Source organism: Limanda limanda, chromosome 21 (genome assembly GCF_963576545.1).
Source record: "Limanda limanda chromosome 21, fLimLim1.1, whole genome shotgun sequence".
NCBI classification, from domain to species: domain Eukaryota; kingdom Metazoa; phylum Chordata; class Actinopteri; order Pleuronectiformes; family Pleuronectidae; genus Limanda; species Limanda limanda.
The window spans coordinates 13,857,256-13,884,132 of NC_083656.1; the positions used below are offsets into that span (position 1 = coordinate 13,857,256).

The 26,877-nt window shown below is 42.5% G+C and overlaps 3 protein-coding genes across 3 annotated transcripts; 2 read left to right on the forward strand and 1 right to left on the reverse strand.

Moving 5' to 3' along the window:
• Positions 1–282: 282 nt before the first annotated feature.
• On the reverse strand, positions 283–10,349 carry tex2l (testis expressed 2, like). The gene is made up of 11 exons (XM_061095465.1): positions 8,955–10,349; positions 6,316–6,516; positions 5,630–5,960; positions 4,470–4,744; positions 4,108–4,257; positions 3,916–4,015; positions 3,174–3,306; positions 2,645–2,782; positions 1,983–2,192; positions 540–660; positions 283–456 (listed from the first exon to the last, which is right to left on the reverse strand). The coding sequence occupies exons 1-11, from the start codon at positions 10,347–10,349 to the stop codon at positions 283–285; spliced, it is 3,228 nt and encodes a 1,075-aa protein (XP_060951448.1).
• Positions 10,350–18,940: 8,591 nt separating this feature from the next.
• On the forward strand, positions 18,941–20,280 carry neurl2 (neuralized E3 ubiquitin protein ligase 2). The gene is made up of 2 exons (XM_061095576.1): positions 18,941–19,715; positions 20,165–20,280. Exons 1-2 carry the CDS (start codon positions 18,941–18,943, stop codon positions 20,278–20,280), a joined length of 891 nt encoding a protein of 296 aa, XP_060951559.1.
• A 1,150-nt stretch (positions 20,281–21,430) lies between these two features.
• Positions 21,431–24,283, forward strand: msrb1b (methionine sulfoxide reductase B1b). Its single transcript, XM_061095546.1, has 3 exons — positions 21,431–21,485; positions 22,189–22,331; positions 24,203–24,283. The coding sequence occupies exons 1-3, from the start codon at positions 21,431–21,433 to the stop codon at positions 24,281–24,283; spliced, it is 279 nt and encodes a 92-aa protein (XP_060951529.1).
• The last annotated feature ends 2,594 nt before the right edge of the window (positions 24,284–26,877 follow it).

Consider the following 26,877-nt stretch of genomic DNA (forward strand, 5'->3'; position numbering starts at 1 on the left):
GTCTGCGTAAGAGCTACCCTTAAGTCTTTACAGGCAAATAAAAGTTCTGTTTGGTGACATTCAGATTCTGCTTCTTCTCCATTTAATGCAATGAATCCATTCTGCAGCCTCAGCCCTCTCTCTGGACAAGTCAGATTCTGGACAAGTCAGACATGAGACCAGTCAGACATGAGACTAGACTCCGTACTACTCAGATTCTAGACTAGACAGTGAACTGGTCACAATCTGGACTAATCAGAATCCGGACTAGTCAGACAGAATCCGTACTAGCCAGACTCTGGACTAGTCCGACTCTGCCCCAGAGATCTCAGGCGGGATCCTCTCTATAGACTCTGTGGAGGAGCTTTGGGAGCCTCTGGGCTGAGGAGACGGATGATGAGAGCCTTGAGGTTGGTCCATCCCAGAATGCATCAGGGGTAAGTAGATGTCATCCATGTTTGGCAGCACAAACACTTTCTGCAGATGAAGCAAAAAAGACTGTTAGACTTGTGTTTCTGAACAGGAGACGGAAACAGTGTAGTCACAGGGTTTTCTTGAACCTGGAACTCGTCCTGCAGCTTCCTCTCAATCCACTCTGTGACGTGGCAGAAGGTCACCTCCCTCTCCCCCAGTTTCGGACGGACATGCAGCTCCAGCTTGGGCGGCACACAGAAGCTGTACCTGCAGAGGAGATTATAATATTTGTTTCTCACAATCAGTTATGGTGATACATAAATGTTGCTTTGAGATAAGACGAGTCGCACCTGCCACCATGTGACAAACGCAGCGCGTGAAGCTGATAAACAACAGGAGTGTGTTTGAATGACCTGTGATAACAAGCTGTGTTAGAGCTTTACAATCTATGTCTGGTAAAAACAGGTTGTTTGTTTGTTTATGTTTTTTCTTTATATGTTTATTTGAATCTGGCATCTTGCTTCTAATCGGTGAGTGCCCTACTTATCCCTCCTATAAATCTTATCTGAAACTCATCTACTCTACATAGATAACATGACCTCAGTGTGCCTCATCCCTTTCAAATAAACAGACATATAATTCGAGTTTTATTACTCCATAACCCCCCCCACACACACACACACACACACACACACACACACACACACACACACACACACACATACACAGCACACACTTGCACACACACACACACACACACACACACACACACACACACACACACACACACACACACACACACACACACACATACACACATACACACACACAGACAGGTATCTTTTACAATTAATTCACCTCCCATTTCCTTGTCGTTTTCTGTAAAAGCAATAATCACTTCCTTTAAGATGATGACCATACCTTCTAAAGTAAATAGAGGAATTACAGTGATTTCAATAGTTTTACATCTAACAAAAAACGAATTTGCCCCCAAAAACAACTTTGATATCCTTTTCACAACTGAGAGACATAAGAAAAGAGGGAGAATGTATGAAAACTTCTATCTGAACTGGTTCATTGATCAAAGATAGCACACAGGTCCTTTTAAAAACTGAAAATAAAGGAAGAAGAAGCACAATATAGAATTTAGATCAGAATTAACTGTCATAAGTACTTGTAATGGTTGATTTGACTCATTAGAGAGAATTTCAGAGCAGCAGGGGACATTGCTCATTTATTTTTGGTCTGACCTCCTTTATAATTGGAAAAAAAAACTGTTTAAATAAAGTAGCTCTAAATTTGGCAGTTTTATTTTTGGAAAAGACTACCAAACAACAATTGGAAAAAAGCCATATTTTTTTCATGAAAGCAAAAATAAACACTGTGGTGTCTGTCTTTATTTTATTTCATCACGAACTTTCTACCTTGTTTGAGATTAAATTTAAAGTAAAAATAATGTATAATGTAAAACCCGGCTTGTTGTCACTAGTGACTGTAAATGCTGAATCCTTTTAAAGTCTTTAATCGGGCCTTGGATCAGTTACAAAGCAGTTGACATTTTCTATTGTGCTCCAGCATTTAGTTTGTACCATATCCTGTCAGTAGGGGGTGGAGGGATGTTGACGACCAGAGTCCCAGACAGCTCCTGAACCTCCACGGTGAGCAGCAGGGGCGTGTTGGACATCTCCTCAAACTTCTTCTTAATGAACTCGTTCTCCGTTGCTCTCTGGAAGTACTTTGATTTAGCGATTTTGTCCACAAATCTTAAGATCTTCCTCCCGGTCTTGCCACCCGCTGTCCTGTAAGAGAAGATTAGAGGAGACGAAGAGGAAGAGGAGAGAAGAGGAGGGGAGACTTAGGATGATCTTGCGTTTGTTGGTAGATTCAGTATTTAGATGAGAAGTTAAAATCGGAGCAGGGATGAGAGGCTGAAATGTAAATGAAGCGGCAGCCATCTGTAGTGTGATGTCAGCCCAGTTTATTTCCTGCTGTAAAATGTGAGGATTCACAACACAGTAGGGGCAGACATGCTGCTGATTAATGGTGATGAGAGTGGAAATATTTCCTTTTACATGAAAATGTTCATGTTAATGTGATTTTACTTACTTATCGATAAATAGTGATAAATAAAGGTTAATTCGTAATTCTCTTGACAAGCAAATAACATCTAATTTTAATGTTGAATGAAAAAAGTAATTTTATAAATTTAAGCTATTATATATAGCACAGTTTTTTTTGGTGTTTATTTTACCCTTCCGCTACTGGTGTGGATCCCTTCTCCCCGACCAGCCCCTGAGGCTCAGAGAGAAGCAGCTCTTCCTCATCAGAAGAACCAGCGCTGGAGGACTCTTCATCACTGTCCGCCAACACACTGGGGATTGGCCGGCAGCTGGGAGGAAGAGATTTTAGTCTTTTTTTTTTTTTTTTTAAAGGAACATAGATGCATATATAGATGGATGATGATAATCCACGTCCTTCCATTGTAGAAATATGAGGTTGACACGTGCTCTCGACCAACAATGAGTCAGTCTCACCTGACGACTATGACTCTTAACCCTGTTTTTATAGCATCGAATAACTAATTCAAAGTAAACTCGCCGAAAAAGTTAGCACTTGAACAAATATCAGTGTGATAAGAACTACCTAAAACAACACAAAACATCTTGTGGTCAGGTATAGGACCTACATTGCATTATTTGTATGCATAAAAGGAGATCAGTGAAACATCAAGTGATTTAAATCTTTCTTTACAGTTAATCTCATACGTGTGTGGTACAAACCGTGGGCTCCCAGTTTCAGTGGCACAGTCCGCGTCCTGGCCGCCCTCTTTGCCCAGTTTGGACAAATTGAATTTAGTCTGCAGGGTCATCTGCAGGGCACCAGTGTAGACCAGCTGCAGCTCCACCCATAGGCCTGTAGGGGGCAGCACACAGAGGTCAACTTCACACGACCAAACCTAAATCAAAGCTCATGCAAACCGCCTAATCTGGGCGCAAACCGTTTTAGAGGGCAGATTAAAAAAAAAAAGATTATCGGGCCAGAAAATGAAATTAATAATAAATTATGCCAGATTACGAATCCTGATCAGATGCTGACACATGCGGACTAAGCAGCAAAAACTGGGGAAATCCAGAGAACAAGGTGATTTGCTGACATGCTGTGGTGTATCAGCAGAGTGCGAGGGAGAAAGAGAGTGAGTGTTGGGAGCCAGAGCGCCAGATTTTAAAAACACACCCACACACACCAGCCAATATGCTTTAAATGTTGAAGGCCATGGCGTAATGACTGCTCTGCTCTGTGAGATTACAACAGGATAACAACGTCTGATCTGATGCTTTGCGGTACTCAGCTGTAATCACATGAACAAGTGTGTGTGTGTGTGTGTGTGTGTGTGTGTGTGTGTGTGTGTGTGTGTGTGTGTGTGTGTGTGTGTGTGTGTGTGTGTGTCTGTGTGTGTGTGTGTGTGTGTGTGTGTGTGTGTGTGTGTGTGTGTGTGTGTGTGTGTGTGTGTATTGCACTCACCTCTTTGGTTAACCTCTGGTTTGGAGCAAGCAGTGATATGTGGCATGGAGCAGCCCATATCCAACTCAGTCAGGGTAAGCTCATTCATAAAGTAAGGCAGCTGCAGGGAAAAAACAACATAGTTCAAAACAACATCAAATCTTTTCTGTGCCTTTAAACTGCCACAGTAACTGTCTATGAAACTGTGCTCACTCGGATTTTGCTGAGCTTCTTCTGGATCTTTTGGGAAACAGCGTCGGACCAGTGCTTCTCTCGCAGGAAGTCCCAGAAAATCCGACCAATGAGAGCGTCCACCCACGCAGTCTGGCTCTTCCCAGGGTTCTCTGCTAGATCACAAGTACACTAGAGGAAAAGACACAAAAGCTGAATGTTGAGGATCATTTAGAGAAGAGAACATTTTTAACTGGATGAATTTGAAGGCTAGCAACAGAAACATGTTGTCTCAATGGCATGCAATGAACGTTTTCTCTATATACCATGAAAATTATCTCTGGAATGTTCCTACAGCTTCATTTCATTCGCTTCACTTAATTTCATCTTCGAGAATGACGTACGTTTCCTCTGACGGTGGGGCTGGTGTCTGGGCTGCCGGCTCCAGGAGTGGACAGGGGGGTCATCTCGTCAGTGGCCAGGAGACGAGCCATGTAACTGGGGTAGTCTAACAGTAACTGGCTCCTGGTGGTTCTGAAGGTCTGACTGACATTAGCTGCTGGGATGCAGGGGATTGGGGGGATGCAGGGGGCGTCGTCGTCACTGCCTTCCACTCTGCTGGAGCCTCTGTTGCTTGGATTACCTGAGGCATCACCGCTCGGAACCAGCTCTGGATCACCTGGAGAATCAAGGAGACATTTCCCTGGTTGGTTAGGATAACATTCATGCAGGGTAGCTGTGGTTCCACTTATTTGCAGCCCTAATGCTAAGCTAAGCTAACAGGATTTAGTTTCTATAGCTATAATTATTGCCCTGCAGTTATACGCCTCCAACATTCTGTAGAATTTGGTGAGGTCACCATGACTTTGACCTTTGTTCACTGAAATCTACTCAGATAATATTTGATTCTCGTGACGTTGGGTAAAATCTGAAGAATTTACCTCAAGGTAGATTTGAGATATCATGTACAAGAAGTCAAAAACATGTTTTATGAGGCCGACAAGACCTTTGAACACAGTATTCAAATCAATTGATTCTTCAGTCCAGCTCGAGGTTTGTGCCAAATTTGTAAAAAATACCTCGAGGCTTATCGTTCTTGACATACCGCATTCACAAGAACGATAATTTGACAACCTGAAGACATATTGCCGCTGGCCAATGGCTGTCACCGTCTCATAACAAAAACATGAGTCATCTACACGACTCAATCTTCTCAACTGATGACAAGTTAAACCACTAAATTGAAGTCTCTTGTCCTTCATAACTCACCATCCTTCCCCAAGAGTAAAGCAGTTTTGTACTCTTTTAGTTAATGCATTTTACATGAGAACAGCAACAGGCTAAAGGAAGTGGGACTGATTAAAATAACTGATTTGATACGGATTCTCTTCTGCGGTGCAAGGTCACAAAACCATGGTGAGATCTGTGCGTTGCCACGGGATTGACTTGGAAATGCAAAGAATTGGGGCACGTTATCCATAATCCACACCCATGTACACCATGTGTATGGATGCCTTATCTCGAATCCTTGTCCTCTCTAATGCATTATTAACGTTTGTCATACCCGATCTGGACTCACATCTGTCAGGCCTCTGTGTGTCCCTCTCCTTATCCCTCTCTGTGTCCATGGATGCAAAGAGGAAATAACGAAACCACTCTTCTTTCTCTCGTCCCGTGCGGCCGAAGAGGTAAAGAGTGGTGGGGGGGTCATGGACGGGTTTGGGGGAACTTGGTTTCGGACTTGACGGTTCCGCACCGGGCTCCTCTCCCCGACTCTCCTTCAGCCTTCCTCCCACATCCTCCAGTGAGTTTACCTCCCCGGCGAGTTGGATGCAGATGGGATACTTTGGGTTCCACGTCCTCTTGCGCGCCAACATAGATGGCAGCAGGAATACCTTTTGGGGAACAGTGGCAGAGCAAAATACAACTGTTGAATTGGCAGCACAGTCTCATTTGTGAACTGCCAACCAATGCAGAAGAGTTTGATCAATATCAGAGGTTGATTTGACAGTTTATTTCCAGTAGACAATTATTTAAAATAAGCTTTTCCCTATTTTTTTAACTGCAGGAATTGTACTTGATCTTGGACTTCACAAAGAGAGCTTTGCACTGATGTCACATATTATAAGATAAATACCATAATAACAAATATATCTGATCTTTCATCTGTAAATCCAGCTAAAAAAGAGAATAGGCTTAAATATTGTTTAGATATTCCCCTTCACACAGTTACTTAGGCGGCCATCATACTTTGCTCTTTTCAAGCTGAAAGCAGCGTGACTTGACAAAAGTGGCTTCGTGGACTCTTTCGTTGTATGTGGCCCTGCGGCTGATGTTGGTACGAGGGGAGTCCAGATGGAGACAGGAGCCGTCCAAGGTGGCAAACACGGAGTGAGTCAGAGCTGGATGGAAGGTCTCTGGGTCGTAGTCTTGTATCTCACTCATCCAGCCCTGGAAAGAAAGAGGGTAATTGCTGATTTAAGTGAACATTAGACACAGTTTCAAGTGAGTTATTGACACTTGACATTTGAAAAATCACATTATGTTTGTAATAAGCCTGGAAGTTAAGAAAAGAGAGAAAAGAAATGTGATTGTAAACGTGTGTTACTCTAAGACGGTGTCAGTGATAGATCCAGGGCTTATTCGAATTATAAAACATGGTCAATTTATCTCTGGGCATTTAAACATACTTTGTTTTAACAAGGACAATTTAGTTTTGAAACAAAGGCACAAAAAAAAAGGAATATGTTTTCGACTTTGGCTTTCCAGACAACTTGTCTTTCCAGACTTTATCCCGCTGTCAACAAACCACAGAGTTACAGATGGCAAGGATTCGGCATATGCCACAATTACGTCATCTGGGATAATTGATAGACACTAGAAAGAGTAATCTGACAAATCAAGACCACTGAGTGATTACAGAGGTCATCCTTGAGAGTCAGTCGCACTTAAAATACAGTTTTAAATTTACATTGCAATGTTGGCTGCGAATCTAAGGGGTAGAGTGGACATCGTCCTCCAACCAGAAAGTCTTCCCCATCTGCATGCAGAAGTGTCCTTAGGCAAGATGCTAAACCCCTGAATGGCCCCTCATAGATATTGAAAGCACTATTTGGAAATTGCTGTGGATAAAAGCATCAGCTAAATGACCTGTAATGTAATGTGTATTATTCAACTATTCCAAATGGATACTGTTAGAAAAAGGTAAATAAGCGAGGTATCAATCCTCTGGATCAAATTTCAAGCAGCAAAGGACATTTACCTAAATGTAATTAATGTGATGGCTCTAAAATCCTGTAAGGATGCTTTAGAAAAATGACAGTCTGAAATTTACGATGAAATGTTCATTAGGATGCCGGTATATGAGCAGATTACAGTTATTCGATCCCCATTGTTTTATATATACACTTAGCCAAAGGAAGGTGGAATTAGCTCAACGCTGAGTGAGTAAACTGCCCGGTTCCCAACCATCACCACACCCCCGACGGCCGACTCACGCCTCGACAAATGACAGCTTCTTCCTGCTTGTTTCCTCCACTAATAGCCTCTGGAGCTGACAGTGTCTGGATGGTTACTGTCCTCTCCAGTTGCCCCGTGTCAAGCTCAGCCAGGAGCAGAACAGTAATTACCTCTGCAGCTCCAGCGGTTTTTATTATTAATGGTTTTAATTGCATTCTGGGCACCTCATGTAGTTCCATGCCACAGACGCTTTAAGATTTGTGAGGGAACAAACTCAGCCGAGTTGCTTGAGTGAACTGACTCTGTTCAGTTTTAGAATTAATGAGCATGGATGAAAAATGATTGCAAGATCTCTTGTAACCCTGGTCTGTCTGTTTCATGAAGAAGGTTTTCTGATGGATTTTTCTCTTGTAAAAGCTGCAAGTGGAAGGAGCCTGCAGCTGATTTATATTACACAGTCAGAAAAATACAACTTCTTTGATTTTGAACCTTTTCTCACTTGTCTGAAATCCTTCCTTTGTACTGCCTGGTGTCACTTTCAAGAGAATCATAGAATTGGAGGGAAACCAGTTGTTCAGGAGTGTGCAGCATATTGACGTTTTTATAATCAAAATGCTACAGTGGCCATGTGTGTCTATATAAGAGTTAAATAATGCACTGCAGCAGCCTGATATCACACATATTCCCCATTTGCATATACAAAAAAAAACCTGTATTGAAATGCTGTAGATTATAAAAACAATTGGAATATTGTGAAAAAAGTTTATCCCTTGAAGAGGTGGAAAAGTTGGTCTATTGATAAAAGTAAAACATGGCAGAGGAAAGAGACAGAATAGCCTACAAGACAAAGCATATAACTGATATGTCCAACTTTCCAGGCAAATATTTAATATTAAATAAAGCCTTCTACAATTATAACATTAAAAGATTTAGGGGCACCAGCTGAAATGAGGTTTTCTTCACATTTGTTTTCAATATTTTCAGTACATTTAACAAAATACACATAACCGCTAAATACCTCTCATTCCTGTCTGTTCAATATTAAGCTAAAGCAAATAGCTAGTTCACATAGTTACCCTTGGCTTGCTCTATCCCAAAGTATGCCTGCCAAAATTACAAATTAACACGTTATATCTTTTATGTTCATTTGATGAAAATGCTTAAGCGTTTAAAAGCAATTTTCCATTATGGAGTCGTTGTCCTGGAGTCTCTTGGGTTTGCTTGCCAATTAATTTTCAGAGGTTCTTCCCAAAATGCCAAACTCCTCATTTGAGAGACAACTGTTGGGTGATAAAAAAATTAATTAAACTCAAAGCCTGATTATTCCCTTATATGTTTTTTTTTAATCTCAAATGCCATTTATGGAAGAAATGTTGAAAATGGGGTGTTAACAATGTGACATTTTACCACTTAATGATTCATCCATTTACCTTGAGGATGTCTGGCTCAGTGTTAACAGCGCCACCTGTCAGAATCACCTCTCCGAGCAGGGTCTGTGGTGACCTGTAGGTGGGACGGGGACATCGAGACCTGGAGGAACCAATCCTGATGAGCAGGAGTCCTATCAAGAAGCCCAGCGCTAATCCCAGAGCCAGGCCTGAGAAGTATGGGCTAAGAGGTAGGATGAAATATCCATAAGACAGAACGGCTACACAGAATAAACTCATGCGAGGCAGAGGATGAGGGGGCTGAGGAAGAGGTGAGGTCTGAACCAAGGGTGCTACAGGAATCTGAGAGGCAGCAGGCGGTCTCCTCGCCTGTCTGTGTGTCTCCGTGGTTAACACTTGCATCATATCACCATCTGTACATATTTCCAGCTCGCCATCCCTGGTATGTAGTCTGTGGTTATGCACAGGACAGGAGCTGCTGTGAATTCTCCCAGGGTTTTTAACGTAAGGCCAGTCAAACACAGGCAAAAAATCCACATCTGTTTTTCTGGAGTTCCTCCCGGGTGAGTCCGAAAGAACCGTGTCTGTGCTACCTTCCCGTCCCAAAGCTCTGGAGCCGACCTGGTGAGGTCCCTGGGTCCTGCTGTGGTGTTTGGGGCTGCCCACGCTCTCTTCTCTCATGATCTTGTTGAACATGCTGCTCAGAGGTTCCTGCACAGCCTCCGAGAGCTTCCTCTTGGTGTCCTCCAGCTCCATCTTGAAGAAGCCCCCTTTAAAAGCCTCTCCGCTTGGGGAGAGTGAGCTCGGAGAAGGGGGCGCCGTGCGAGAGTCCCCATTGCTGCGGGCTCTCGGTTGGGTCAGCTGCTTCCACAGGTGGAGGTTAAGGCGGGAGTCGGATTTCGACTGCGACACTTCAGGTTCCGAGCGGGAGAGCTCTGTGGAGATCGACTTTACCAGGCTGAGAAAAGGCTTAGGTCTAAGGGTGGAGCCCTCTTTCGGCTCAAGCTCTGTGGAGAGAGATTTGACCAGGCTTGAAAAGGGTCGGTGGGTTGGCGAGGATGAGCCGGGGGAGAGGAAACTGGGCCCAGTGGCAGAGCAGTTCCCTAGAGAGCCGGGCGAAGAAGGAGAGAGAGGGACGTGAAAAGCTGGCGAGTGCAACCTGCTGTCATCCTCCACAGAGAGTTGCCTCTCCTTGGAGAAAGACATGGGCGGGTAGTCCACATCGTGATCGAGGGAGAAGATGAGCTCACTGTCATCCAGGCTGTCCCACTCTCCCTCTGTCCCCGTCAGCTGGATCACAATCCCGCGGGAAAGATGCCTTCTGCTCCCACAAGAGGGGGAGCCCAGTGGGGAGGGTTTCCGGGGTCCGAGAGGTCTGCCATCTCCCCGATCTTTATCCCCACTTGTCCTTTCCCCCTTATTTCCACTCTCTGCCATTTCCTCACTTTACATCCCACAGCCAAGGCTCCTACATGTCACTGCAAAAGAATAAATAAAGGTCAATTTAAACGTTAAACCTCATGGGTCAAACAAATAAAGGAACTCAGGGATTGAGCCCTATACAGAGAGAGGGGAAGGGCGTCTTTTCTATGCTTGTGCTTCATTTTCGCAGAAACTGCTTACCGGTGCCAAATACACATTAATGTACAATTGTCAAGTAGTTTAGCTCTGACGAGCTGCGGAATTCAGCATTAATCTGAAGACTAGCAAGCATGAATCAGAGCCAACTAAGCACCTCTCCCATAGCTGTCGCTCCAAATACTGAACAGGTTTTAGAGGCTTGCGAAAATAGACAAGACAGACTTTTTCTCCCAAATGTTGCACAAACTAGGGCAGCTCAGGCTTGTATATTATGTCTTTCGGGGTCCGATTGGATGTGTGCACTCGTTCAAAATCATATTGTTGGACTCTCTGAGCACATGAACATGAAATGAAAAAGCATAATTTAAACTATGCGGCCTCTCTGTATGAAAACATGAGTATTTTCGGCTTCATCACATCTCCAAACAAATATTAAGCAGATCCACTCCCCAGAGAAAGAAGCATGGTTTCTGCCAGTCCCCCCCCCCTCCCCCCCCAGGTGCCGACTGTCAGGCGTAAAAACCCGGAGTCATAAACCTCCCTCTGATGTCTTTTTGAGCTGCTTAAAGAGATACTTATGTAACCCTAAGACAAACAGTGGAGGCAGTTCAAAGAGAATCGCCGTCATCCTCCCCATGAGGCATTTGTGTGTCAGCAGCATTATGCAGCCACCACCTACAGACTTGTCAAAAATGATACCAGCAGAACGCAGAACAACGAGAGAACTTGTGTTATCAGTGGTCGTTGTGTGGGAGGAAAGAGCAGTTCTGCCTCACTGGACACGAGCTGGGAAACGGCACAAAGGCACAGCGGAGACCCTTTCACCAGCCGTCTCTCTGGGTCAAGTGCCCTGCTCTTTATGCCAGTTAAACCCCTACCTCTCACCGGTCAGATTTACATAACTGTATTACAGCGCTGGTTCAACCAATTCCACAGCAGCTGGTGGATTCTAACTAATCGGCTCTCACCCAAAATGGACGGCCGGGGAGATAAAGCTCACGGACGCACATGCAGCCTGGCGGCATTAGACTTTCATCATAGCTTTTTTTTGCAGGGTGAGAAGAGGGACCATAAGTTGCACCCAAACACACGAGAAAGGTTAAACTGCCATCAGGATAACATTGTTCTGTGCAGGCTAATTGTAGAAAACAAACAGGACAGAACAGGCCAAAACAGTTAGTTTGGAAACAGCTGGACTGGATATTGTCCCTTGTCACTGCAGCTACAAATATACTCTATCATAACCTCATTGGAACTGAACAGATTCTCCTGGTAGAAGGATCCCTCACATGTCACTCTCCCTGTGATTTTTCACCTTTTTCTTGTAGTTTTTCCTCACACTGGTTGAGTGTTAGGCACCGAGGGTGTTGAATCTTTTACAGTTTGTTAAACCCTATGAGGCTATTTGTGATGTGTGGGCTAGACAAGTTGATTGATAGATTAAGGGATGAAATCAAGCAGTTATGGCTTGGGTCGGTAAGAATTGAGAAGCTAGCGAGAGCAGGCTACACTTAAAAAAAATGCAACTGATGACTCCTACCATCCTCTCAGCTACGCCACCAAAACACATGAACACCCACTGTTAGAAGCCGACTTTTCCATGACTCGTTCACTAACTTCTGGCCATAGTCTCTGCTCCAGTGATGTTTATCTCAATGGCTGAAGACTTCAATCATCCACAGTGCGAGCAAGTGTAGGCAGGCAGGTCGGTTAGTGACAGACAGGCACATCAGCAAATCATTCGATTTAGTCCGAAGGAAATGATTGGTCATGCTTTTTAAACTTCTCATGATAGGCCACAGAAAGCATGTTTTTCTTCTTTTTTCTGAAAAATGTATTTATTAATGGCTATCAGGACAGGGGGAGGATTTCATCAAATAAGTTTATAAGTCTTTCAGAAACAATTTACCAACCCAACCTTTAAGGTTTATTTTGTTGGACTTGTGTGGTACCACTATAGAGAAGCCTTATAACTAGAACATAGGTTTGACACAAATTTTAAATATCACACCTGGTGCCATGAAAATGAAAATGATGACCGCTGCCGGTCAAATGCGCATAAATGTAAGTAAGAAATCTTTCAAAAATAACAATAAGAAATGTTTAATAATATTTTTGTTTTATTGAGTAGCACATTGAAAATGTAGTTGAATCGCTGTGAAAAGCATCTCAGGAAAATCGCAATTCACGCTGTGAAAACAAGCATGGGAACAGTCTGAGAGAGAGTAACAAAAACTCCAGTGTCCCATATGACGTTTCCAGTGCGTGTCATAAGTTTCTAGGGACAGGACTAACGTTCATTGAAATAACTGATGTTAACACGTTGACTAAATGTGTATTGATCAATAGATCCATACTGTCCTGCAGTTGTCAGATGTGTCACTGATAAAATGTTGCTTGATATCGGTTGTTAGTTGATATTGTTTGTGAGTGTAATAACGTTGGGTGGCTGCTGGTGACGTAGAGAGTGGTGTCCTAATTCTTAGGGGAAGATTTTTTTAGCCCTCTCTCATGCCCCGTCCAAATGGAGCCACAAGGGAGAGTGCTAAAAAAAAAAAAAATGAATCGACATCCATGCTAGCCGTTCACTGGCTCTTCTCCCATCGAAGCTTTGAGCTAAATACATGACATGCTGATGTTTAGTAGTTGTGAAGTGTTTACCATCTTAGCTAATTATGCCAACAAATTCTAATTGGCACTAAACACAGAGTACAGTTGGGGGTGACGAGACCGTCAGCAATAAAGCGTAATAATTGACTAATTAAGTTTAAGGGATCACGGCAGGTATTATAATTCAACTGTGAGAAAAATGTTTCATGGTCAAGCATCCAATAATTGTAAGGACATAAATGATCATCAGTCATAAGGGTTCATCCTTCCATTTCATGGCAATCCATCAAATTCTTATATTGTCCTGAAAACTAAATATTTGTGAAATAAGTGGATTGACTAAAGTAAGAAAGAGTTACCTGTTCATCTGAGAACCACAAGAAACATAGTCCCATCAGTTTCTCAAGTTATACATGAGTGTAATAATACCTCTTTATTGTTAGCAGTCACTGTGTATGTGCAATGTGAGGATTGCTGCTTTTTTGTACGGTAATGTGGAAATACAGTATAGTCTCTGGGACTTTCCCGTTAAAATCCCTAAAATGTTGGAGAGAATCTGCGTCTGACTCTCTTTACTCTGTCCTTTGGGTTTTGGGTTTAGCCGTGTTGTTGTTAGAAACATCCAGTTGTGATAACGACACAGAAAAACTGAGCACTATAAGCCTGGGTTTAAACACGAACAAGCAAATAAAGGCGGAAACACAAGGAGGAGCAGGACAGATGAAGTGAAAACAGTTCATGCAGCTTATCATGATCATTTAAGTGCATATTTGCATGGTTGTCAGGTTCCTATAAGCAGCAGCATGTGATGCTCACACATGAGCTCCTGTGAAACAAGTAGAAGAGTGCTGTTAAGTGTCCCATAAGGCTGCGTGTGAAACACATCATGTGACCACTGTGGCGTGAAGCGGCACGCATCTGCTCCGAGCTTGAGTGTTCGATCAGTACTTCACAATCAGTGACAGTACTGGCGTGTCTGTGGCTCAGTGTGTGTGTGTGTGTGTGTGTGTGTGTGTGTGTGTGTGTGTGTGTGTGTGTGTGTGTGTGTGTGTGTGTGTGTGTGTGTGTGTGTGTGTGTGTGTGTGTGTGTTTGTGTGCCAACCTCTGATCAGACACGAACAGTAACAATCTCAGATTAACATTAATGCAGGGTTTTACTGTGAAATCTGACAAATCACACAGCAGGGATTATGGGCTAAACCAACATTTGGTGGGGTGCGTTTCCAAGCTGGCTCATCTCCGTGACCCAGTGTTGATTGCAGTTATTATAACACCACAATGCTGCCGAGCGACCCTACAATCACTGTTCCTATTCTTATGAATGAGAATATGGAAGACAAATCAAGAAAAATTACGATTCGGAAAAAATAGAGCAGAGAAACATACGCAGGTCTTTCATGTTTGAATGGTTTTTAAATGGATTTCAACTCGCAGTACCTACAACTTAAAACGTATAGTTAGATGATACCTGGGCTGTTTAATAGAACAATCCCCATTTACACTATTGTAAATGTAGTTTAAAAAGTAGATAGTATATTATTCCATGTGTGAATACGTTGAAAATGGATTCTGTGGGAGATCTTGAAGCTAAACCAATCTTTTCTTCACAGTAATTACAAAGTAGCTAGGGCTGTAAAATTAAACAATCCTCATTTGCACCTTTTTAAATGTCACTCACTAAATATACATACAAGATATTGGGAATGTGGGTATCAGTTATTTCAGCATATTTATACAGTATAATTTAACATAAGACAAATTAGGTCCATGTCAATATTAACAATATTTGCACTTATACAATATTTGATTAATTGTGTATTATCGAGGGACAACGACAAAATATATAATAGAATATCCTACACATTACCTATTTGTTGACATAATAATAAATAACAAAACTTTTCAAAAACAAGTTGACAAAGTGCTAAAAAAACATAGAAACAGAAAAATTACATACACATATATTACATTATATAACTGATGACACATATGGGTTCTGACACAGAGCCTGGCAAATCCAGGTCATCTTTAAAACAACTTGATGCCTGAATAACAAAAGCAACAGATCAAATAAGATAAGGCTGAAGTGGAAGCCACATAAACACTTCAACGTGATGTGATACGATCAGACAGGCACTGACAGACACTTAATGCTGCACCTCTCAAAAGTATGTGAGGCAATGCCCAAATAATGGAGCTCAAACTAAACAGAAGCAATTCAAACAAAGCAGCATGCGCATCAATGATAGAACCTAATCCAAGCACATTCCTCTTCCGGGACGAGTCATGTTTACATTAGACATTTAGACATGCAGATGTGACAGTGGATGCGACCGGAAGATAAAGAGCACTAAGGTGACTCCTCTGGATGGAATGTCCACAGCCGTGCCAACGACGCTTTGCAAAGAACACAAGGGGAGGTGTGTTCACTTACCCGAAACATGTTCTGTGCGCACGGTCTCCTGCAAGTCTCCTCTCTCCATCTGTGCGCTCAAGCAGTGGAGTGATCTCTCTGCTCTCTTTCTCCCTCTCTCCCCCTCTCTCACTCACGTCACACACACACACAGCCCTCTCCTGCATCCAGATGTGTCATGCGCTGCATAGAATCACAGCTCACCACAACTGATTATGAAAAGCATGGCCGTGGAGCTGCGCTGGTAATCCAGATTAAGAGTCCTGCAGCCCCAACAGATGCGCGCACACACACACAAACCCACAGAAATATGCGCGGAGTGTGAATGCTGTCTAATTGTACACAACCAGCTGAGGGAAGCAGTTCAGCCTTATGCAGGAGAACAAGTATACACTCTTTGTTCTGAGGGGCATCCATGCACAACTGAAGCAGTGGACCGACCCAATTTCTACTGGTACCAGAGGAAAAGTTGTGAAAATAATGATGAATGTCCTTTTCTTCTCTATGTGTCCTTCCCCCCCATCTTGGCCTACATACGACACAATGGGAGCCCTAGAAAGGACAATATGAAGAATGGTGGTGCAGGTCCCAGCTGAGGTGAGAGACACTCAGCTCATCCATCACTGACTGGAGGAGGTGTTCCTGAAGAGCCTGATTGGCTGAATGCATCACCAACTAATGACGGATAATATTGAGGACAACTCAGTCGTTTCATTTTACTCCAACAGTCTCTCTTAATTAATATCTGTTTGCGTTGTATCATGGTAATTATCAAAAAAGATTGCTTAAACTCTGATTTCTTTGTGTCAGGGGGTTCAGGGCCCCAATACTGTTTTTTAAAACAGAAATGTAGCACTGTGTGACAGACTCTGTTGTTGTCTGATTGCGAGTGATTTATTGTGAATTATTCATATTAGGTCGGGGGTGGCAGTCATCTACTAATCACAGGGTCACTGTCTCACCTGAGCTTCATGGGATTTGTTGCCGAACCCAAAGCTGACAACATAAAGGTTATGGTGCTACAGCAGCGGCCACTTAAAGTCAAACATATCAACCACCTGCTACAGAGCACATGAGGGGGTGCTACGTGTCCCCTTTAATGAGATCATTGATATGTTGGGGATTTAAAACACCAGAGGAATTCAAAGACTTTTACACTCAATAGAAGATGCATCGAAGTGTACTGGTAGAGACATAAACAATAGATACCAAGACAACTGGTTCAGACAAATCATCATCAGCATCATGTTCACCTTCAACCTTCTGTTCTCGGTTTATCAAACTGTTTATTTGTTGGATGAGTACAGTTCACAAGCTTTTATTTTGTGTAACAAGGGCTGAAGTCTCCTACAGTAAATCACAATTCCATTGATAAAGAACAGCCGCGCTCTTTGCTTGTCCCATCGCTGCTCTGTGTTTTCCTGTTTGGTGGAACAGAACCTGAAGGCATCGCAGGTAGGACCCAGCTGGGCTCAGTCAGAGGAAACCTCCTCTCCTCACTGCCACGCTATGGCTTTCATCTTTTTTATTTTGCAACCCAACACCAATGGCAGCTCACTCTGTGACATTTTATACATGCATGTCAAGGCAGCTGGAGATCATTCACAGGGGGTGTGAACTTATAGGAAGGCAGATAAGTATCATGTGAAAACCTTAATTAACCTTTAACTACAAAGAAAAAGGTATTGATTTCAGTTTTGTCTCCCAGTACTCTGCAGGTGCCCAGCATTGAAAGTGCACCTCGGTAATGCGCCTCCATCACCTGATCACACCGACTATGGCTCCAAATGCACAAGATGTCAGCGTTTGTATCCAGGCCTCATTTCTGGATAGTGGGAGGAAGTGGAGACACAGGTCATCAAAGGTGAACATGAAATTGTGTCAAAATACGGGATTATCATCCACTAATGATGCAACGTTAGCAATATTAATCTAAGACATTACAAGTATTATCGTTTTTGTCTCTACCATCCCTCCCTCCCTCCACGGCTCCTGCACAGTGGTGAGAACACAGTCATCACAGTCACATCAGACAGGCACCTCCCACCTCCCACCTCCCACCTCCTCTCCCAGATGTGATGGCTTTTCTTCTCTTGTGTGGAGATGAGTGGTTATGAACAAAAGACTAAGCTACCAGTGCCTCCAGTTGAGGAATGAGCTACTGGCTAATGTAATAAGTCCGGGCATATAGGCTAATGTACTGTACTTAAAGGGATAGCTCACAGAAAAAGGAAATTCACTCATTATCTACTCACCAGTATGCTGATGGATGGGTGGGTGAATCATTGAATTAATAAACCTTTGTAGTCAAGGAGACAGTCTGCAGGGGCCTTTACAGTTTATTGTTAATGAATCATTATTTTTCACATTATTATGCTATGATTCCATTATCCTATATACATATATCCTGGTAAATACTGTAATTGCTTCTTTGCATAAGAATTCAATCCCTGGGTGTATTTGCAGGGACTATATTTAGAGGGACTGTTTAACATATCTCCCCAACATCTGGTATTATGATAATTACACAGAACATGGATATGTGAAATGAAAAGAGTATCGAGGCCCCCCCGGGCCTCGATACTCTTAGTGGCTTCACTGCTCCCACTAACCCCAGCTCAATATCTGTGCTTGTCTGCTGTGTGTGTGTGTGTGTGTGTGTGTGTGTGTGTGTGTGTGTGTGTGTGTGTGTGTGTGTGTATGCGTGTGTCACTGCTGGCGTGTGCATACATTTTACGACAATTTATCGTGCCATTTAAGCTGTAAGGAATACTTAAAAATCTATTTCGCAAATGTATTTTAGCCTTTGAATAATGTCAGTATTTTTAAAGATATCATTGTTCATTATTCAATTTCATTATAACATTGCTCATCTGCCAGGGAAGACGTTTTTTTTGTTGCACCACCTGTGTAATTCAATTATTCAGTTTATTTATTTAATCCTCTCATGGTGGGATTTAACCGTTATGGTTTTAATGAGGGACTATTCGAGTGTCCCCCGCTGCCCTTACTGCCCTTTAAAGTATTGAGGACCTCTCAAATGTCCTGTGAAGGGTCTATAACTGAAGCTGGTCCTCACACAGATAGAAGTACAAGTATAAACACAGACGTGCAGTCAGAGATAGTTTGCCATCTGTTGAGATATGCAGCTGCTCAAAAATAGCCCTCTACCAGAAGCTTCTGTGAGTGGCTGACAGAAAGGCAGAGCAGGGCTCCGGTAATGTCCGTCCGTGCAAGTTGTTGTGTCTCTACAATGACCACGTGTTGGCCACTAAGTCAGAAACCACTGCAAGACCGTTTGATTGGAAGATTGTTGTAAGTCTGACTCTATTTGTTCTTTTCTAAGCTACTAAACTAGAAGTTTGTTGTTTTATTTTCTCTACAACAGACTGACTGTTTGAATTGGTGGAAAACTTACCTGAAAATGGAGGCGTTTCCTGACCGGTTCTTGGAATTCCACCCCATCCACGGTGCCAACGTCAGGCTGGACGAGACGGAAACACAGGCCTGCCGGGTGGAGAGCTTTGCCAACGGGGTGTGTTTCAGCAAACACCCTCTGAAGCCTGGGGAGATTTTCCTCATAGAGATCGAGGAGAAGGAGCTGGGCTGGTGCGGCCACCTCCGTGTGGGCCTGACAGCCAAGGATCCCATGAGCTTAGAGGTGGTACCTGAATACTCCATCCCGGACCTGATCAACCTGGGAGACAGCTGGGTCTTTGCCATCACCCGCAACCACAACAAGATCGTGGAGGAGGATCCCGGGGTCCAGGAGGCAGACGGGGGAGGACTGGCCGGGGGTCGGAGGCTCGGAAGGGGGGAGGTTGAGGATTCAGCTCAAGTTCAGGGAATTGGAGACAACGGCACAAATCCAAATACTTTATTTATCGACGATCACTTGCACATTGAAAATGTTCGGATCCCCAGAGACAAGCTGGTCGGTCGGAGCCGGCCCGGACGCTTCAGCCACATTTTGGATGACTTGTACAAGAGCAACGCGCTGCCTCCCACAGCCAGACGCAGCAGAATAGGAGTGATGTATGTGTCTAGAGGGAGGGACCTGGCTGATATGCATATTGTCATCAATGGTGAGGACATGGGAGCGTCAGCAAAGGGGATCTCAACCCTCCAGCCCCTCTACGCAGTGGTGGACGTCTTTGCTGCCACTAAGTGTGTCCGGATTGTCCAGGTGGAGTATGGATGTGAGTGGCACAAAGATTCCTTTAATCACAGACACAATATGAGTCAATGGACCCCGGGTAGAGACAGAGTAGACTTCAGGAGCGTTTTGCACATGACTCAGATCTCAGACTCTTAGAAACCCAAACACTCACTAGGATGACATTGTGGTAATCTTTGTTGTTTGTAGCATTGCCTGTAGTTGTTCTGTTCCTATTTGTGCTCACTTTGTGTTGCAATGCAGTAGTTGTACATTTCTTTTTGTTGTCATTTTGTGTTTCCTTCTGTCATGTGATTGATTTTTTGAACCCTCACTTCATACTACGGCTCTGGCACTTATAGGTCTATGGGCGACAACTATGCTGCTCAATAGTCCATCCATGCTTTGACTCCATTTAAAAATAAATTTCTTTTCATTACCTTTATTTTGTTGATCCACTCTTCCTCTTTTCTCTCCTCTCCGGTGCTCCAGTCTCGTCCCTGCAGACATTGTGCAGGAAGGCCGTCCAGAAGCACATCGTCCACAGGACGGCCATTGACTGGCTCGCGCTTCCAGATGCACTTAAGCACTACTGCAAGTATGAATGAAGGATGAAGGCCTGCGATGGACAGAAATATATTAATATGAAATGTATTTTTCATTTTGAATACAAACCAGTGTGTATTCTGATGGATATGCTGCTGTTATTTGCTCGGCACAGATAAAACTGACCTAATTTGATATCATCTGCTTACTTAAATAAAAGAAACAGTATTTTTTCATTGTCTGTGTGATTACGCATTTAACTTTCTCCTTCCAGTGAATGTGTTGGAAACAAAATTGAATCATCATTTTCTCTTCTCCAAGAAACTATACAGGAACTGACAAAATAGATCCGTCACATGGGTTATATGATGAGACTGAAAAGCTGTCAATAACTACATCCGCCGAGGAGGTTGTGTTTTCACACTTGTCTGTTTGTTTATGGGTCGGACTGTAAGCAACATTACACAAAAACTAAAAAAAGCCCTTTTCTACATTTTCACCAATTTTCCATGGAATAACTTGGGGATATTGATGAAAGAAATCAGGCCTGCTTAGAAGAATGATATCTATTAGCGTGTGTAATTCAGTGAAACTTAAGTCCCATTCTAGTGAACATCAGATCACATCACAACTCAATGTGTGCAACAGTGAGAATGACCTGCATGTGTCACATTATAAATGTACGTCACCTATCTGCTCAAATAAGCTTTTTACAAAATAGTGATACTTTTGTCATTGTCATCAATTGTTGAAACGGGTTTATATAGTGAAGCAGCATGTTAAAGAAAAAACAGACTCTGAAATATAAATGAGATAATTTTTTTAGGTTGAGATATTCTGCTTTTCATTGAGATTTAAAACTTTAAACCCTCAAATGAAAATGATAAAAGACTAATCTTGATGGTGAATGAAATAAGTAACGTAATGATAAATACCTGCTGTTGTTAAAAGGACAACTGCGCCGCTCCATGTTAACACTGATGCTCTGATTCCCACCACCTTCCTCTTACTGGTGTCTTCATCATTGACCTACATGTATGGTCGTTGTGCGACACTGACATCTAGCGTTAATCTGAGGTAACAGCAGGGGGGCGGAGTTCTCGTTAATTCTCCACCAGGATCAGATCGCACGAGAGGAGGAATCCATCGCTGATGCCTCCTGCGAAGAGAGAGAATCATTTCTACTCATCTGCTGTGTAGAGACACGACAACATGTCTTTCTGTCGGTTCTTTGGTGCTGAGATCTACAAGGATCATTTCAAACCAGGTGAGCAGTGACTGGGATTCAGTCAGCAGTGACGTAACCTCCCTCTAGTCTGGATTACACAGGGTAAAAATGACATTTCACATTTATTCTGGGAGTTTATTGATTTAGTGTAAGGCCTTGTTAGCTATGAAATGTACTACTTTAATTATACACATTTTATTTCGGTGTAAGCTAATGGGTGTAAAGGAAGGTCATGTGGAGCAACGTGTTTTATTTCATAATTTAATATTTCTCAGATTTAAATGAATCTTCCCATTTAAATGTAACAGTAACATTACATCCTGCCTTAAGAAACCTGTCATTAATCATTCTAAAAAATAAATTATAATTTTTTTTTTATCAAAAACTTTATTTCTATGGGAGCTATCTGTACAATCTAACAAAGTGCGTTACAACATACAGCGGTAGAACAAATAACAAAACATGGCAACAAAAATAAAAGGTAACATTAAAGAAAATGTTAAAAAACAAGCAACACAAAACCAGGTAAAAAATAAGCATTTAAAGGCTTCCTTATAAAAATGTTTTAATAACCAATGCTAAAAACTTAACAAGCAGAAGGAGGGAGGTTGGTTAAAAGCGGCGAGGATTGATTGGTACAGAAATGCAGGCACGAGAAGACGAAGGCGTGAATAAGCTGTTATATCTCAGGATAATATATAATTGAAACAAAGTATCTAACAGTAGAAATGTGCCCCTGCAGGAATGTACGTGTGCTCCAAGTGTAGCCATCCCCTGTTCTCCAGTCGCTCCAAGTTCCCCCACTCGTCTCCCTGGCCGGCTTTCAACGACACCATCAGGGAGGACAGTGTCACCAAGATGATGGAGTCGCTCACAGCCTTCAAGGTCAGAAGCCTGCAGTGACCTCGTCTTTAAAGGACGGTTCCATCTCAGTTTTACAGCTGCACCATCAATTACGATCAATAATCAATACTTCCATAACTAGAAGAGGCCCTCATGTCTCCGCCAAGGCCCGACTGTCCCCTTGTATCCAATCAAACTGCAGCAGATTGCACACACTCATAGATATCAGTCCCCTAAACGTGCCGGATTCTTTCATCCGTAGATCTATGAATTATTCTCAGTGAAAAAAGAAAAATTGATCTCGCAAATGTTAAGGAAAGTGAAAAAAGAAAAATGGCTGGATCTGCTCCAAAATGTAATGGGTTCCGTCGTGGGTCATGTCCCAGTCCTTCATACAATTTTATGGAAATCATTGAGACTAAGTGGGTAAACACTCACTTCATTCCCTTTTCAGAAGCCATGATGAAGAGACTTTAACCGTGCCAGTTAGATGTTTGTAAAAACCATAGAATCCCCTTTAAGTTGCAGTTGGCAGACACACACAAGCACGAGTTTGTGTTTTGCCTTCTGTAAAGTCACAGTTAACATTCCATTATAGTTAAATATAAATCAGACGAGTATAGTTAGGTTTAGTTAGTTCAGTTTAACAATAGTCACTCTCTTTTTCTTGTGTATTGTCTTCTAATCAGTTTGAATACATATGAGCCTCTGAGGTGTGTAAGAACTTGTTTGGTGAATAAATGGATCACTGGACTCAAAGATATACATTAGATTGGTTTGTCGTAGCACAGAACACTTGTCTGAACAAGTCAAGAAATCTTTATTATCACCGACTGGCAATTTGTTGTACAGCCAACAACAACAAATCAACAAAATATAATATAATAATCATAGACTTGTTTAAAAGGCCAATGGCAGCATGGACAACACAATTTAACCACAGGCCTCCCCCTCCTCCTCCTCCTCACCTGGAGCTCACCTCTATTCACTTCCTTTAATAATGCGCCACCCAGTGTTCAAATAATATATCGCTCAATATAGCCGCCATGGTAACGGGAACTGCATCAACATAAGGTGGAATAAACCAAAAATCCCATCATGGCTGCACCATCTCAGGTACTCACCTCTTACCACCATGTGCTGCAGGAGTTAATGGAGGGAGTGGCCAAACACCTCCTGTATTCATACCATTGGTGACATCAGCAGTGATGTCCCTAGGAGCCACGGTGTGTGAGGGGAGGTGTGTTAGGTTTTTGCGATTATAATTCGCTGTATTTTGGTGTGAAGGGTTTCAGTGAAGCTGGCAAATCGAAGGTTGGTGGCAAGTGGCTGAACAGACATGTATAAAGTGGGTTTGCTGTTTCCAGGAGAGGCGTGTCCATCCGGTCTGGCTCCTGCTCATGGAAGGGGCTTCATAAGTAGTTACCTTTAAACTTTATTAGGGAGAAGAACATCAATGTGTAGCCATGTGCATTAACTTAAGTTTCTTCATTATGTTGTGTTTTCTTAAATTAACTGTTGTTTTCTTCCCTTTGCTTTCCACATATTTCTGTTATATAGCATATGGGACAACTTTTTTGGAATGGACTTTCTCCAGAGGCCTTTTCCAACGGTGTTGTCCTTTATCATAAAAAAAACCTCTCCTGAAATCATTGTTATTGTCGTTGGCACCACTTTTTCATTCTAAGATTATTGACACAGACCCACCGGAGAATGTAAGCAGATTCTCTGAAGTTCAGTGTATGTCTGAAAGCAGCTTCTGAGTCTGTCTCACACAAGTTTTAAAGGACACTCAGGTCAGGCCTCCCACATTCAGTTTATATTTGGTGGAAGTAAATATTGTGCTGTGATGTTGTGACCCACACGTGCTACAACAGCGAGTTGAATGTGTAATGTTTTTGTCGTGTACCCAGGTCCTGTGCGGCAAGTGTGGCAACGGGCTGGGCCACGAGTTCGTGAATGACGGTCCAGAGGAGGGAGTGTCGCGCTTTTGAATATTCAGCCACTCGCTCAAGTTTGTCCCCGGCAAAGGTAAAAATACATAAATAAATAACCACAGACGTGAGTGAAATGTTTTAGACTCTAGCTGTTGTTTCATAACAGTTTGATTTTTAAAAATTGCCGCAGACACCACAGGCTAAATAAAGTCACTTCCATCAGATCATAAAAAACGCTGCCTCCTGGTGAAACGCTGTTCCGGGAAACTGGGGACGAACCACACAAACCTCACTGTCAACTATTTTAATTGGGAACTATTTTCAGACAAAAGTAGGAAATAATGAGACGTGTCCACGGCGAGATCTGTGGAAGCTCTCGAGCAAGTAGGGCGACTTTTCTCACGACAGGCGGTGGTTTGGAGGGCGTGTTTCTTTGTGCAGCAAACACAATGAAATTCCATCCACCTCTGTTGTTCTGAGGTTCACAGCAGTAAAGTGGACGAGGCCTTGAAACAGGCTAATGTATCCTGTAAAGTAGGTTTATATTAAAATATTAAAAGAAAATACTCGAATCATTCTGTTTATTTATTCTAGGATTATTATGACTGATGCAATAATGTCAGAGTCACAGTTTTGTTGTTGTCCTTCTTCATATTCTTCTTGTCAACCTCCAGGCTTCTTTTCATTCATCTTCTTCTTCTCCTCCTTCATGTTTCTCCGTCTTCTTTTTCTTCTTCCTTATCTTCTTCATCTTTGTATCCACCTTCATCTTCTTTTCCATTGTCTCCTTATTCTATGTCCCCTCCTCATTCTCCTACTGCTTCTTTTTCTCCATCGTCTTCTCCTTCTCCCTCTTCTCAGCTTCTCCTTCTGCAACTTGTCTTACTTTTTATTCTTCTTCTCCTCCTCCTCCTCCTTCATCAGTTAAATTGACTGTTCTGCTACTGCCTTAAAAATGTTTTTATCGTTGTTTTTACATAATCTGTCTGAAGTGTTTTCTGTGATTATAAATTCAAAACTCTCCGACTTCACACTCCTCATCTAACAATAACAATAATATAATAATGATATGTTTGATAATTCCACTGTTGTCTCGACCTCAGGCAACGACAAACTGTAAAGAGCGAGGGGTCCGGTTTTACCACAGCTGCTGAATCTGCTGCTCGGTCCTGGACGACGTGAACGTGTCGGGTCAGCGGGTGACGCGGACGGGAGAAAGGCCCGAGAGGGACGTCCTGTCTGCTGAAGAATCTTTGACCAGACTCTGCCACGGGGACCAGGACACAACGCTGCAATAATCCTTCACTTAACATTTGCCACACTCTTTGAATACCTCGTGTTTAAATACACATTTAACTCATTGAATATTATGAGGATGCCACTGTTGATGATTTGTAATATAGGTGAATGTCATTTTAGCAATAATTTAGGTTTTTCATCAGCTTTTAAGCAGTTTTCCATAAAAGGTAAATACACACATATTATCTATGCACAGATGACATTTCTTATTAGTCTGCACTTTTGGTTTCCTATTTCTATGTTTATTTTGAAATCACGCAGTGGCAAAGAAAATGTTAACCCACTGAATAAATAATGTACTTTAATTACATGTACTTTTATCACATTTGCTGTAAACTTCTTTACTTTTAAAGATGCTTCACCTGAGCAGAAATGCGAAATTATCTGTGACTCAGAAACTTTGTGTATTTGCATTTTTCTTTAAACTTAGTTGAGTAGATGACATTGTTTGATTCAACCTGCCGAATCTACATTGCATCATAACACCAACTTACACAATACTTCAATAGTTTTTGTGTAATCCTTTAGACTGACAAACATTTCATTTACATTTCAGCAGAAATACATATTTCTAAGACTTATTGTGATATAGCCATAATAAATTGTTGAAATTGTCATTGTTCATCTGTAAGAGAGTCTTGAGTTTGTAGTTTTTCATTGGTGAAACCGATGCTTCCTTGATTGACCTCTAGATGGAGCTGTCATTCTTTTACATCACTCACTCCTCTAATGAAGTGGAGGTTCCCCTGGTTAACTGGTTCAGTGAACAGTCAAATGTAGAGATAATGTGATGGTGTCTGTTCTGGTGTATCTGCATGTTTTGACTGCTTGTGAGGGAATTTAAACTGTGTGTGTTTGTCGTCATGCATCAGTTGTGGATGCTGCAGGAGCTAATAGGGGCTCAGGCTCTTCCCTGTAGCCCAGCTGCATGTCAATGCTCTGTGGGCTCCAGGGGCTGGCAGAGACCCTGAGGTTTAAAGAAGCAGCCTGGCCGCCTTATGAGAGACTGAGGGGTACGATTACAAAGGCTTTACACACACACAAACAAGGAGGGAAAAAGGGTGCCAGTCCACACGCTGCCGTAAAAAGTTGGCCTCCTTCCAGCTTATGTTATCACGGGATATTCCGTCTCACTTTCCTCCAAAACACACAGAAAAACACGCTGTCTACTCGATTTTATTGGTCTCGACCACAGACAAGTTAAGTTCGAAGCCTATTTCCTTTCAAAACATCACTTCTACTAGCGTGCAATTACCAGAGGTCATCATAACATGGGTAAATGTCGCTGAACTCTCCGCATTGACAATTTGAATATCCTGCAGCACCGATCCACTCGTGCACGCTGCCAAAAG

Coding starts and splice junctions, on each gene's coding strand:
- tex2l (XM_061095465.1), bottom strand. CDS start 10,349: ATGGCAGAGAGTGGAAATAAGGGGGAAAGGACAAGTGGGGATAAAGAT. Junction 5,961..6,315: donor TTCAGCTTGAAAAGAGCAAA/GTATGATGGCCG, acceptor GTTCCCCAAAAG/GTATTCCTGCTGCCATCTAT. Junction 4,745..5,629: donor CAGATGTGAGTCCAGATCGG/GTATGACAAACG, acceptor TTGATTCTCCAG/GTGATCCAGAGCTGGTTCCG.
- neurl2 (XM_061095576.1), top strand. CDS start 18,941: ATGGAGGCGTTTCCTGACCGGTTCTTGGAATTCCACCCCATCCACGGT. Junction 19,716..20,164: donor TGTCCAGGTGGAGTATGGAT/GTGAGTGGCACA, acceptor CCGGTGCTCCAG/TCTCGTCCCTGCAGACATTG.
- msrb1b (XM_061095546.1), top strand. CDS start 21,431: ATGTCTTTCTGTCGGTTCTTTGGTGCTGAGATCTACAAGGATCATTTC. Junction 21,486..22,188: donor CAAGGATCATTTCAAACCAG/GTGAGCAGTGAC, acceptor GTGCCCCTGCAG/GAATGTACGTGTGCTCCAAG. Junction 22,332..24,202: donor AGTCGCTCACAGCCTTCAAG/GTCAGAAGCCTG, acceptor TCGTGTACCCAG/GTCCTGTGCGGCAAGTGTGG.